This window comes from Micrasema longulum, unplaced genomic scaffold (genome assembly GCF_059751315.1).
Source record: "Micrasema longulum isolate JH-2025_06_02 unplaced genomic scaffold, ASM5975131v1 h1tg000263l, whole genome shotgun sequence".
Lineage (NCBI taxonomy): Eukaryota > Metazoa > Arthropoda > Insecta > Trichoptera > Brachycentridae > Micrasema > Micrasema longulum.
This window is the reverse complement of record NW_028277467.1, coordinates 56,123-71,396: the sequence shown is the minus strand read 5'-3', so window position 1 is coordinate 71,396 and position 15,274 is coordinate 56,123. Positions and strand designations below refer to the sequence as shown.

The 15,274-nt window shown below is 30.9% G+C and overlaps 1 protein-coding gene across 1 annotated transcript in view; it reads right to left on the bottom strand.

The window, feature by feature from the left end:
- Nucleotides 1–5,066, bottom strand: part of LOC148283063 (uncharacterized) — a 59,507-nt gene extending 54,441 nt beyond the window's left edge. Inside the window, exons 1-2 of the mRNA XM_088224127.1 lie at nt 4,824–5,066; nt 2,841–3,012 (exon numbers count right to left, since the gene is read on the bottom strand). Of these exons, the coding sequence (XP_088080253.1) occupies nt 2,841–3,012; nt 4,824–5,066 (415 nt within the window). The remainder of the gene's footprint in view (nt 1–2,840; nt 3,013–4,823) is intronic.
- Nucleotides 5,067–15,274: the final 10,208 nt, after the last annotated feature.

Here is a 15,274-nt window from a genome sequence, read left to right as displayed (position 1 = left end):
AAAATTATTCTGCTATCTTCATTAAAAACCTCCTCCCGTTCTGAAATTAAGGCATAATCACATCATTTAAAGAATTATGCTTTAATATGAAGCCTCTGTTGTAATCGCACATTTCAGTCCTTTTCACATTACCGAGGCATTTTGAAATCCTGAAATCTGAGTACTGAAAAACTTCAGCGTAGAACTGACGCACTGCTGAGCAGGAAAAACTTTGTAATTGGGAAGTCATACAGAAATTCCCGCTGAAAACATATAAAGCGGATAATTATTTCTGATTTATCAACTATCATGATTATATCTCCCCTTTCACTAAATAAATTAAATACTACGTACTCCTAATGAATATTATGAATATCGAGGAGCCTCTTCTTTATATACATTAAAATAAAGATTGAAATCTCACTATCTGAATATTTGAGTTTTTCCTTTATCCTCATTTTTTTTCATTCCTTCCTCACTTCACAGTATGGTGTAAATTTTTAGTTAATTTTTGTTTCTATTTAAAAATCCTACGTATATATCAATTTAATAATCAAATTTCAAGATCTTATATTAATATACCTAGAATATGTCCATAAAACTACTGTTTATTTTCTCGAATCAAACGGTTTGGGTAGGCAGAAAGATATTGCCTAAAGGCAACATGCCCGTCCTCACACATATACAAATGTGTATAAAGTGTAAAATAAATAAAATATTTAGATTGTCAGCCTACAGAATAAGAACTGTTTGAGCGGATTTTTTAAAGATGATTTTAAATACTGACGTAAGCTTCCGTTTTAGGTTTCACCCTCAACGGTGCATAGGGCATTGAATCAGTTCACCGAACTCAATGTTAATTTAATATCTGCAACATGCAGGGAAAAATATGAGTCTTGCATTGCATGTGCCAGTAAACTACCCTTAAACCAATTTTTAATTTCGACTTTTCCTGGAATTTAACCTGAGACCTCAATCATGGTAGACAAATAATGCGCCTATCACTGCACATTATATTGCAATAAATATTATATATTTTCTTATGTTAGGAGTATTTCTCACAATTAAAGCAATAGTTTTCAGTTTAAAAACATAGTATTTATATAATACGCTAAAAAAATATCAACTTTGATAACAACGCAACGCTTGCCTAATTTCTAAAGCGCTGTTTTGTAGAGATATCACCTCAACAGAACTAAACAATTCAACTTCGCACATAATAAACTAACTTACAAAAATAACAAAATACTCTCGTGTGGCTATGGTGTAACACGAATCTACATAGAAAACAAGACCTAACGTATCTTTGCTATTTATTTAAATTATGAAGTTGTATTTCTTACATTAAAAAAAAATAAATTGATGGTATGTCACCTAAAGATGTTTTACTATTTTTGTTATTTTCAAATGAATATTTCACATTAGATTTGGAAAGTAAAATTTTTACTAATTTAAATAATATCTGTCCTTACATATAAAAATTATACAAATGAAAATTATTCTAAAACCACAATAAATCTGTTAAATAACAAAGGTTACGATGGTAAAACTTGTAACAATGAAGACAGAGACGCTGTTTTGTGGCCGGTGTTTGTGAGAAAAATACAAAGTCAAAAACTAAACTCGTTCAATCAGTCGGTTATTGGCTATGGGTGAAAATGCACGTGGTTTTATGATTTTTAATTTACTTGGCTACATTAAGCCTAAATAATTAATTTTTATTGGAAATAATGAAGAAAAAATTATTCAACATTATGTCAATAGGTGTTTTTTTTAACTTATGAATTTCAGAAAAATCTGTCTTTTGCTTGTGGTAGTAACACGATGTTACAATTCTGCGTGTAAGAGAATTTATTCAATTTGAATTTATTATATTTATTAATTTCATTAATTTCATTAATTTCATTAATTTCATTAATTTCATTCATTGCATTAAATTTCATTCATTTCATTCATTTCATTCATTTCATTCATTTCATTCGTTTCATTCATTTCATTCATTGCATTCGTTTCATTCGTTTCATTCGTTTCATTCGTTTCATTAGTTTCATTCGTTTCATTCGTTTCATTCGTTTCATTCGTTTCATTCGTTTCATTCGTTTCATTCGTTTCATTCGTTTCATTCGTTTCATTCGTTTCATTCGTTTCATTCGTTTCATTCGTTTCATTCGTTTCATTCGTTTCATTCGTTTCATTCGTTTCATTCGTTTCATTCGTTTCATTCGTTTCATTCGTTTCATTCGTTTCATTCGTTTCATTCGTTTCATTCGTTTCATTCGTTTCATTCGTTTCATTCGTTTCATTCGTTTCATTCGTTTCATTCGTTTCATTCGTTTCATTCGTTTCATTCGTTTCATTCGTTACATTCGTTTCATCCGTTTCATTCGTTTCATTCGTTTCATTCGTTTCATTCGTTTCATTCGTTTCATTCGTTTCATTCGTTTCATTCGTTTCATTCGTTTCATTCGTTTCATTCGTTTCATTCGTTTCATTCGTTTCATTCGTTTCATTCGTTTCATTCTTTTCATTCGTTTCATTCATTTCATTTCAATTCGCAAATTGCTAAATTAAAAAAAAAAAAAAAAATTAAAAAATTATCAGCCACGGTAAATATATTGTTATATTGGTCGCATATTCTTGTTTTATTAAATTAACAGTGTATGTTAAAAATTGGCTCTAGTATTGTTAAAATGTATTGTTATGTTATTTCTGTAAAAAACTCCAGCAAAATAAAGTATTTCCTTTATCCTCATTATTTTTTCCCACCCCCTCTCTACACTTCACAGTACGGTGTAGATTTTAAGTTCATTTTTATTTCTATGTAAACGTGCAAGTAAATAATAATATTATGTTTAACTTACAAAGGATTTTAAGTGTAAGAATTTGACTCCGAGCGTTTCCTTCAGTGTTGGCTGCCTTACAGGAATAGTTTCCTGAATCCTCTCTTGTCAAGTTTCTGATCCTCATTGTCCTTCCCAAGACTACAAGTCCTTCAGCAGGGTTGTTCTGCAACTGTTCACCCTGCAAGTAACACTTAAATCAATAAACAATGAATTCTCCTTGCAGTCGGTCATAAGACCGTGGGTGTTTCTGTCGGTTACTACTTATATAAAAAAGCATTTTTTTGTCAATAAACGAGTTATCATTTCAAAATTTTAAATTTTGTACACAACACAACGCAACGTTACGCCACTATGGCCAAGCAATTAGAAGTGCATTCGGTGGGCATAACGAGTGACGTCAAGTGACGCGACTCAAACTGCGAGCCGTTTTGTATTTACTCGGTTTTACCATTATCATAACCGAAAGTAATAAATAAAAACATGTTTTTTATGCATTAATAGTTTTATCAATAAAATTGTAAAATCGTTTTCAAATATTTAATATATTTTAACGTTATTCCTCACATAAAAAAATTTCGTATTATGGAATTTTTAATTTTTAACATAGGTCTAATATTCTAACCGCAAACACCTTTTGGCATAATCATTTTTCCAGAATGTGTATAAGACCTATGTAATTAGTTATAACACATTAAAACTAATAAAACCAACTTCGGCCAAAATTGTTGTTTGAAACCATTGTTCCAAACACAATTGAAATACAAAATACTTCTTTCAATGTAATTAAGAAGTCCAAATGATTTTTTAAAGAGAGTACTGATTATAAATTTTACATTTACCAAAAGTACAAAAATTTACATTTTTTCAGCAAAACGTATCTTCTGTTTCCAAAAAAAAAAAAATTGCCCACCTTTTTTTAATAAGAGACTTATTCCTAGCTTGAGATATTATTTTCCTTTCAAAATTCAAGCACAGTTAATATAAGTAACATGTTGCAAACAATTCTTTCAAACTTAAATATCTCCAAATATTTATTTAACCCATTCGGTTGAAATTTCTCTCGTTTCCTGCTACCCTCTCCCACTTTTTAACCTCTGCCTGGCTCTCTATCTCCTGCCCACCTCTCAATTCCTTCCCCGATTCTCCCTCAAGCCCTCCTTCGATATCAATCTGGTCCCCACGACATCGAAATATTCTTAGGTATATTTACACAACTCAGCTAAACTTGAAATCTGTATGGATCTTGCAATACAAGGCAGGTAAAACGAATTGAAATTGGAATCGGAAATTTCCAGTCAAATGTTCGAAGAAATTTATAAATATAACTTGCTTACATTGAGAAAATTTACTTTGAATCAAAGTTCAAGTTAAAAGCATTAAAAACGTTTATTTATTTATTTCGTATTTATTTTTATAATTGTATTACCATAGCATGAATTTTTTCGATACCTGGTGGATGAAGAATACAGTTCAGGCATATACCAATTAAATTGTGATAATTGTGATTCAATCTACATCGGAAAAACTAAAAGAAACTTTAAAACGTATTTTTTTGCAAGCCAATCAACAGGCTTAAGCCCTAACAGATTGACATTAATGAGTATATATAACACTTAGGTAATCTAAACAGTCTTAAAATTTATTTAAATTTACAAAAAGTAAGAGTAAGGCATTAGAGTATTAGAAAACTTACGGTTTCAAAATAACAATAATTTCTATGAAATTGCGAATCATTTGATATAAAATATTAATGATTTCAATAAAAACACTGGATTAAATTTTCTTCATGTTTAAAATTAAATTTAAAAATTAGACCACTTGGAAGTCTAAGAAATTAATAAAGCGATTCAAAATAAGCAAAAAAATAATAAATAACCAAATAAATATATTATAAGATCTTAGGTTCGATTTTTAGTGAAGGAAACGTGAAATATTGATTTAAATTATTATTTTACATAGCAATTTCTTTTTCTTTTGCCGCTCCTATCGGAGGTTGGCGACCATCGTTCTGAATTCATCACAATCCTGGTCCAGTCTCATCAGCGCTGCTGCAAACGGCACACTTAACCACTGTCTGAGATTTCTGAGCCATGATGCTCTTTTCCGTCCCATTCCCGGCCTACCATCTATCTTTCCTTCCGTAATAAGTAGGAGAAGAACATACTGCTCATTGAGAAATATGTGACCAAAGTATGAGGAATTTCTTCTTTTGACAGTGGTCAGTAACTCCCTCTCTTTGTTCATAATACTTAAAACCTCCTTTTTGGAGACGCAATCAGTCCATGAGATTCGAAGCATTCTTTTCCACAATCAAAGCTTGAAGGCATCAATTGTGTTTGTCTTTGAAACTTTAAGAGGCCAACCCTCCACTCCATGCAGCAACACTGGCAATACATAAACTTTTATTGCTCTCCATCTTGTGCTTAGTCTCAAATCTCGGTTACACAGGAGTTTTTGCATTTTATAGAAGGTTGATCTTGTAATTTCAATTCTGGTTTTTACTTCAGAATCCGGATTCCACTCATCATTTAGCCAGCATCCTAAATATTTAAAACGGGTAACCTGCCCTATCCAACTACCATTTATAGTGAGATGGATTCTCTGTTTACTGGCCACCATGGTTTTGGTTTTAAGAGCGTTCATTTTAAATACGAATTTTTTATCTGCATTTTTTACCTTCGACACTACAATTTGCGGTTCTGAAAAGAGGCCACAAGATCTTTAAAACAGATCGGGGAAAGTGCATGGGGCTTTCAATGCAATTTCGCATTGGGCACAGATTGACACTTGAATCCCTTAGCTTGATCACCTCATACCAAAATTAATAATGCAGTTTTATATACACCACTAGGTGCAGATAGAAAAATGAAAATGGTTCATATCACCAGAGGAAAACAGTGCAAGATAAATCTCATGACAAAATTATTTTTCAAACTTCGACTAAATCACAGTACCTAAAAGCAAAAAAAATATTTCGAAACGTGTTCTCCGCAAAGACAGGTAGTAGAACATGCATATGTGCGAACACAAGTGTTATTTGGGTCTAGCAGGGGGATGAGAAATCCCCGTCCACTTAATGATGAGGGTGTGTCTAATATGGTCCCATAACAGTTTAACAAAATGGACAAAGGTTATTTTCTCATTAAGTGTGAATAAAAACATTTATTTTCAAAGTGTATTCATAACTATTTTTGTTGTTATATTATTTATTCGTAACATGCAATTTTGACGTGGTAATATGTGTTTTATTGCAGGAAGTAAACTAAACAAATAATAATTTTTACTTAACAAAATTTTGAGTATGTCCAAATGTTCGTTGAAAGGCTGGATTTCCTCCCTAGGGAGTAATTAGGATCTAAATTTATTGCAACAGATAGGAAAAACATTTTTGAGAAGGAAATATGGAAGTCTAGGCATTTACAGGGCTTATGACCTTTCATTGCCTGGCTTAAGTGGACCACATAATAAAGGTTACAATTATTTTACTTCACGAAACTCAACACATGGAAGCGACGAGGAAATGAGAATGTGAACAAAGGCAGAATGGTGAATCTTACACCGTATGCAAAATGGTAAAATAGTACGGACGAAAAAGTACAAAATATTGTTGTTTACCCTGAAGAAGGCATAGTGTTTTGCCGAAAGTAGTTGCTTATTTAATTATAAAAATAAAGCAGTACGTACAAAAAAAAAACAAATTGTTTCATTAAAATATATTGGAGAGTAATATTTTGACTACTTTTTTGTAACAGTTCCAGTTTTATTTGTTTTTATTAAACTGTTTCAGCCGTTTCCAGATAATAACTGTTCTTTTTTTTATATCAAGAAAATCAATTTGATTTGGACGGGAGCGAATAAATAGTAAAAAAACGGCTAAAAATATTCACGACACGAATGTTGATGGATGCAGGAATTGAGGAAGTTTGAGAAAGACAAGGCATGACCAAAGTCTATAAATACTTATCAAAAGTTGGAGTAATCGGCGAGCGTGCGTGTGATGCTGTATGAATGTAGTAGAAGCGAGGTCAGCATGCAAATACTTTTAGGTCCGAGGTTTGAAAACCACAACTTGTTTTCTTTTTTCTAACACGGTTTTTTACGGCTAGAAGGATAAATTTAAATATTCGGGTTAATCATAAGAACGCAAACAGTTTTATAAATTGAAAAAAAAAATAGTGAAATGCACTTCTTTCTCCTTTCATTACCTTTAAGGAAAGGGCATGATAATTTATCAAAAAAATACTTTTGGACGAATACTAGATTTAACCGTTTTTAGAATTTATTAAAATTTACATTACAACGGTGATAAAGAATATTAACTTTTATATTCATTTTGTTCTTTGTCCTACGCAGACAATTCCAATACTAATTATATTCTACTTTTCCCATATAATGTAAATCAATCTCTTATTTAAAAGGTTAATGATACCTTTAACAAAATTTGCCTAGGGGCTTAGAAAAACGCAATTAACTAAAAAGAAATCTTTGGTTTATTTTTTGAGTACAGATTTTTAGGTTAAATTCCTAATTTCGTTCCAGGGATTACATAATTTATTAATGTAAATTTTTTTTCTCGTCTTGTGAATCAGAAAACCAATCTTCAAAATCTGTTATTATCATTGGAGAGAAAATTATGACCACATATCTAACGAGCATTTTTTTTTCATGACTCGATGAAGGAGGTAACGACTGAAACGGATAGTAAAGAATATAATCGGAAAAATAAGTAAAAAATTAGGCTTAATACGATCTCTTGGGTGATTGTGTGATCAAACTATCAACGAAAGATCCGATCAGTGTGCCAGGCTGGGACAAGTGTGATCAGTAGAACCAAGAAAAAGATTTGTGGTTGGTTTGAATATTTAGAAACAATATGGTGATATTGTATTTAAATATTCAAACCTACGTAAGGTCTGATTTAAATTTTGGGAATACAAATTCAAATTGGTGAAATAACAGTTAAAAAAACAGAATGCAAATTTTGATGGATGCAAGAAACCAGGAAGTCTAAAAGTGACGTGGTATAATAAAACCAAGCATATTCTTGAAAATAAAAAAATGAAATTCAGAAGTAAAAAATTGGCGTGCGTGCATATCGCGTCTTTAGGACGAAAACGACTCATCTCGAATAATTAACTTTTTTGGTAATTGCAAAAGAAGAATGTAAATAGTGACACCTTCGTATTCTTTCGTCGATTGTTTTGTATTTTTCCAAATAAGCACCAAATTTTGAGTTTAAAATTATACTGAAATTTTCCAGCTATTATTTAAATAATAAAATTACATTTACTAAAATACGTTACTAAAATTAACGGGTAGTTGGAACAAAACAATCACAAAGCTTAATTGGTAGTTTTTTTTTTTAAATGAATTAAACATGCCATTTGTATCGGAATAAAATCGACTCAACCGGCTTTCGGTCACTATATTTTTGTCTGCGTTGCGTCCTTCACACAGCAATTTAAACACAACACTAACTGCATCTATTCCGTACTGAAACGGAATCTAAATTTTCCGAGTAATAAAGAGACCGATGGTTTTGTCAAATCCCAACCCGAATGTTGCGTTTTTTTTAATGCAGAAAGATGAACAATGTTCATTGAAATCGTTTTATGATCTTAATCGTTTTAGGCCTTTTTTGAGTTTGCTAAAATTGCGATATGACGTTTGAAAGTAAAGGAAAGTCTCCACTTCGCAGTATTTCATTGTTCAAAGACTGACACCTGAAGCGTAAGATCTTTTGTTTTTTGTAACTAAAATTATCAAGCAATCCAGCATTTATAATGCAGTGCCCTTTGCGCCACTTTTTAAATGTTTTTATGTTAGAAAAAACATAAAAAGTAATAAAACCCACTAAACTGCGATACCAAATTGTCAGCAGGTTTCTTTTTTTTTCTTTACAAATAAAAAATTGAGCAATTATATACATTAAAAAAGTAATGCAAACATTATTAAGAACTCAAAGATAAGCATAAGATATTTTTCACACAAAATACATAAACGAAAATTTAAATAATATAATGTTTAAATAAAATAATAATCAATATAAAGCCTTGTTACATATTAGCAATTGAGTTATTTTTTATTTAAATGTTTTGTCAGCATTTTCATTTAAGATCTGCTCGGGAATCTTGTTGAAATTTTTTTGCAATTGTATAATGAAGTGTTCTTTGGCCATACTTGTTTAAAAAACTTGGTATTGACAAGCTTTCACGTTGCGCCAGCCTTGCTTTATGTTTTTCTGAATATTTTTTTTTGTAGGCACTGACAAACAGATACCTAGAAACAAATTTAATTTATAAAAATACATTTACGGACAGGCACCTTTGCTTTTTAAAAAGTTTAGGTACCTTTTCCTTATCGATTCTAGCTGACCTTTTGATTAATTTTAGAGCCGATTTTTGAATAAATTGTTTGTTTTTAATATTGGTTTCACAAAAAAGGCTCCAACTGGTAATAATACAATACCTTATAATTGATTTCGCTAATGATTGATAAATATTTTTTTATCGGATCAAAATTTCATTCATTATCATTTTGAGATTATAATTTATTTTTCGTTTTTTTTAATGACTTTTAGATTTTTTTAAAGCTTACTGTGAGGATTGTTATTTTAAGGTTTCGCGGTCTGGCTTTGTTTAAATATTTTATGTGTTGGAAGTCTGCATATTTATAAAAATTTTGCTTTCCAAATCCAGTGTGAAAACGTCCATTTGATCATTAATTAAAATACAACTTCTTCTTTAAAAAAAATTAAAGAGATAAATCAAGTCTTGTATCCTATTAAGACTAGTGTGGCATTACAGCCCACAAAAGAGCTGATCCAGAAAGAGTCATTATGACCACGGTTAAAGTATAGTACGATATTTTCTTTGCTATCAACATCTGAAATTCTTCCCAAATAATTCACGCTGTACGAGTTTTACACGAAACGTTGGGCTCAATCTGCCAGCAATTATCCCTCGTGAATAGCGAATCAGCGTCGGGTGAAAGGCCGTATGATGAAAGCCGTATGACGGGGGTGCATGTCACTGGCAGGCGGCCAGAGCGCCGTATGTCGAAAATTTACGAAAAAAAAAGAAAAAAACAATGCCCTTAAGAAAACATTTAAGACGCTGTCAATTTACTCGCCGCGTACAGTAGAAATTTGAAAATATCAAGCAACTAAATCTTGTTAAAACTGAAATAAACCACCTGTAAATAAATTTGTACTTTTTTATTAAGAAATTGTCATTTTTAATACGGTGTATTTTTTTATGCTAATGAGCAGAAAAACTCTTTCGAAATAAGGAATTAGCCATATATTTGTAATTTTTTTAAAGTTATGACACTACGAAAATGACACGGAATCTTCTGCTAGTTGCGACACCGAAAAAATTACTAATACATATTGACATTTTTTTTTTTTACGAAAACACACAATTTACCCTAAAGATGGCTCCTGCAATGGTAGCCGAAGCGTCGGAGCGAATCCAACATACACGGGATCACCCAAAAAACATACATATTGATAACGGTTACCACGAAAACATACGCACTAACTGAACAATAATTAAATTTCTGCATCACAGATTTTAGGACTTTTTAAAAGATGAAGCTTTTCATTATACTATTTGAAACTATTTTCAAAAATATTTTTTAATCGATTTGATACTTATGTTAGTTGGTGATACATTACGCTTTTATTTTATTTTTTCTTGTTGACTTATAGAAGCCTTGCCATGTACACTACTATGATGCATGTATTATAGTTATGTCATACTTTATGTCATCATAATTTGGCTTCAATTTCACGCGCGAAGACTTAGATTTTAATGAACTCAGTGGCTTTATTATGGTAACTAATACGTTTCGTAAATTCATTCGCATCGTATGAGAGAGATCGAGAGAGAAATACGATTTTGATTGCGTTAGAGTGAGTAGATATATATAACGCACGAACATACTTACGAAACGTAACTTCTTTTTTAATGGCATCAAAGCAATAGAGCTCTAAATATTTTATTATCACTAGACATACCTTTGGTAACCGAAACCGTCCATTTGACAACCGATCGAAGAAGACAATAAAATTGAAATAACTTTTTTTGTTCTTGCGTTCATTTATATTTTTATTTGTTAATAAAGTTTTATAATGTAAGACGCGTTTATTTTCCTATTACAATCTACATTTATATATTTAGTTAACTTATAATTAAACGTAGTTATAAGGAAAGCAGTCAGTCCACAATTTAAAAAAAAAAAAGTTTTGGTGTAGCTAGGTGCAGTAAGGCCAATTTTGTTATCTGTTAAAAATAGCCAGACCGCTTTGATACAGAAAAACTGTAATAATCACCTTCTGAAAATAGAGTTGTTCACAAAAACTGCATTTCTCAATTTACAGAAAACTTCAGTATCTTTCGATATGAAAATCTTCCGGTACTTCAAAAATCATTATAACTGATTAAATACGTAATTTGATTCTTGTTTGTGATATAAAAAAAACTAATAAAGTCATTGTTTGTGATTTGTGAAAGTCAAAAACATTTCAACTGTTGTGTAAAATAAAAGTGCCATTATCTCAGTTACACGTTTCTATGGCTGGCTGCTTTTTGCATAACTACTTTCAATCGCAAGCTTTCAAAAAAGAGACTAGCTCTTGTGCTTGGAGAGTAACTTACACTGTTTTAGTTATTTAGTAATTTGAAGTTACATAATTTTGAATATACATGAGAAAAAACATATACGGAATAGAGAGAAAAACAGAAAATAATAAAACAATTATACTAATTAAAATAGAATGCGGTTTATACTCCGGTTACTTTGAATTTATTTAAAACTCAATTTAATTTACCCTGCATTTTTAGCAAACAACGTACATTATCTAAATACATGAACAGTAAAATTTATAAAAAAATATTTTGATTACGTCCGAAAAAATTTAGACAAGGCTGAATTTTACTCTCTAGGGAGTTATTAAAATTGAAATTCATTGCAATATAGATGGAAAGCATTTTTGAGAAGCTAATATATACACACAACTCAAAACTGTTTTCCTTTCGTCGCACTTAATTTAAATCCAAATGACTCTCTAGGGAGTTAAATTATAATTTTTTTGTTTTACTAACTGAGATAGATATATTCTAATCATTAGGAATTATGGCTAATTATATGGTTGCATCGTCTGCGTATCCTGTGATGTAAACGACTTTATCTCTAGTCCTAGATTTCCTTTATATTTAGTTATAATGGAGTTTTGCAATTATATAGCAGGTATTTTTTTTGTTCCATATGTTTTTTTATGTATATATTTTTTTAAAGAAATATATGCGTTCTAATAATTTACCCCAATATTTCAATTTTGGTGGCCATTTTCAACGAGTTGTAATTAACTCATTTTTGGAAAATGGAAATCAAGTTGGGGTAAAGTAGGGTTTGAACTTCGGACCTTTGATCCGTGAGTCCACAACACTAGCCGCGAGACCATAACCCGATTGATTTGATATTGATACTGATATTGATTTGATATTACCGTCTTTTTATTATTTGAATAACGGATTATTTGTTTTTTAAAGTAGAAAACAAATTTTTGCTTTTCTTGGTAAAAAATATTTTTTTTCTTTAGCTAAAAGTTAATTTATAAAAAATAAATTCTCAAAACTTAACTTTGGAAAATAGATCAAGCATCTTTTCGATGTCTGAAACCTCAATTATTATATTCGTTTCAAAAATTTTAAATCACAACTTGCCACATTTTTTTTTGGAATCCATACTAGCCAGTTTCTATTTCATCATAATATAATATTAAATAAGTAGTAGTAAGAGAACATTTTTTTTTTTTTTTAAATATCCTATCTTCATGAACTAAAAATATTTAAAAAAAAATACAATTGAGCTACTTTCATTAGTAATTGTACTTTGATTTTACGAGTCAATTTGTGGAAAAATAATTACTTTCAAGTATTTTAAAAATTGATTGATTTTTCTCAAACAGTACGACAATTTACAAAATTAAGGAGTTCTAGGAAGTAATCTTAATTAAACAAAGATTATTACTTCAACGTTGAGAAATGAATATTGTAGTAAAACTAAATATAATAAAGGCGGAATTGTGTTGGAAATGGATAAATTATTCGATAAAATAATATTTCATAAGCAGCAATTTATTTGTTACACTGGTTTATTTATTGTGAGGAACAAACTTCTTACATTTTCAGTTATATGCTAACCGGTTTCAAAATAACTACCCCATTGTCAAGAGTTTTAGAAATAGAATGTGAGACGTATATGAAAACCATTGAAAAAATTTTAACCAGTAGGGGTAAAACTTTATACCACCAAGTTATAAAAAATGAAGATGGATTTTTTTTTTGACACGATTGTTATTTTGGAGATCAGAATAATGCATTATAAAAATTGGTCGTTTTGCACACTAACATAAAGTAAGCTCATTGCAACGGGAAATTGGATATAAAAAATGTTTTCTTACACGTGGTAACAATGAGAGCATTTAATTGTGCTGCGTAGTTTGTCGAAAACGTGTGAAAAAATGTACTACTTTAAAACGTCACACGTTCTTGTGAACAAGAACCAATCAATTATAGCGTTGTTACGAGTTGTAATAGATTTCGGTTTTCTGGTTATCTATTTTTTTCAAGGTAAAGTGTATTTTGACAACTACAAGCTTCTTCTTTTACATGTAAACACAATTCACCGATGACAACTCGTGACGTCACCACGAGTGTAGTTTTTTCAAAATTACAAAACTTCCGTGTTCAGTGGCTTCATCAAATAGAGTATTTTCACAAATCAAGAATAACAACACCAAACCATCAAGCCGTTTCTCCGTAAGGGTAGGCAGAGAGGATAGAACGCCACAACACTCTGTCTTTGCATACAGATCTCACTTCCTCTATATTCATACATCTTCTCATGCCCGCGCGCTGATTATTCCGACTTTTGACATGTCCATCTTCAAGTATTTGTTGGATTTGGTCATTCCACGTCTTTTTCGGTCTTTCTCTATTTCTGCATCCATCAACATTCGCATTGTAAATATTCTTAGCCGGTCTTTCGCTGTCCATTCGTTCTTCATGTCCGAACCAGCTCAGAGCTTCTTTCTTGATTTTGTCGATAATGCTTGTCTCAGCCTTACATAATGTATGGATCTAAACATTTGTGCATATATCGTAAATAGTTTAACCACACATTTGCCTGAGAGATCGCATTTCGACTTTGAAATAACTTTAACTTACTAAAAATAAACTAACTGTTTAGAAAAGATTTTTAAAATTAGATTACAGCATCAATGTTTTAAAAACAAGTTTTCATTTATAACTTTTGGGTTTAAAAACGTGCACATGTAAAACTTTTTGCAATTCGCTTCACGTCACACGTCATGCCCGCCGAGTGGGCTTCTTACTATAATTGTGGGCAAATATGGCGTAAGGCAAAACGTAATGTTGTCCTTTAGGGCGCAAAACACCTCGTTTTCAGGTAATTAAAAATATGCCTATTTCACGGCATTAGCAAGAAAAGGTGGGATAAAAAAATAATGCTGTAATTATCAAAGAGTTCTGTTTATTCAAAAATAAAAATCACGAAAAACATGAAACGACCCTTTTGAATTTTTCAGTGAAAAAATCCAAGCAAGAAATTTGTCTAAAACTACGGACTTTCTTCGAACGTACGAGAAGATTTCCGAAAACAAATATTTTATTCTGTTTCCAAACCATATGTTTCCCAATTCAATCTGAAAGCGTCCTGAAAGTGTCCTGAAAGCATTCGAATAAGGAACTAAAATGTTCCAAACAAGTTGACAATTTCCTCACTTTTCCATACGCTCGTGAGAGATGGTGCAATTTCGCCAGTAAACCTGTTTGATGCGAAATCTTTAACTACACCTGATCCTTTAGATTCCTTTTATTTCCAATCTCTTCAACCTTTTAAATTTTATTTGAAATTCAAGCAAGGTTTTATTTTATTTTTATCTAAGAAGCAATTTAAATTATAATGTTTTATGTTTGAAGCATTAACTATGTAGTCAAAAATTAAAATAAATGTAAGTAAATATTAGTATTCAACCACTTACTGACTTTTTATGTTTACCGGATTCGAGACGTACCCGTCTTTTCGTCAGAACACTCACTTCACCAACATGCAAATACTAAAATACACTATCACATTTACTGTCACCGTAGTTTACATAGTATTTACAAAAAAATACATGCAGTGTTAAAGAGGATGCAAACACCACCATGTCAGAACATGCACAAAAATTAGGTTAATAATATTAAGCGATATGTTGCAGGATTTGTAGAAAAAAAAGAGGGGCTAAGTGGTTGAACTTTACACGATTGGTTACCTTTTTAATATAAAAGTGAGCTGTATTTATAAGATATTTGATTATTAATAAGGAGAACATTATTTTTTCCGTGTTGTTTAATTTTGTGCACGATAGATGGCAAATGAAA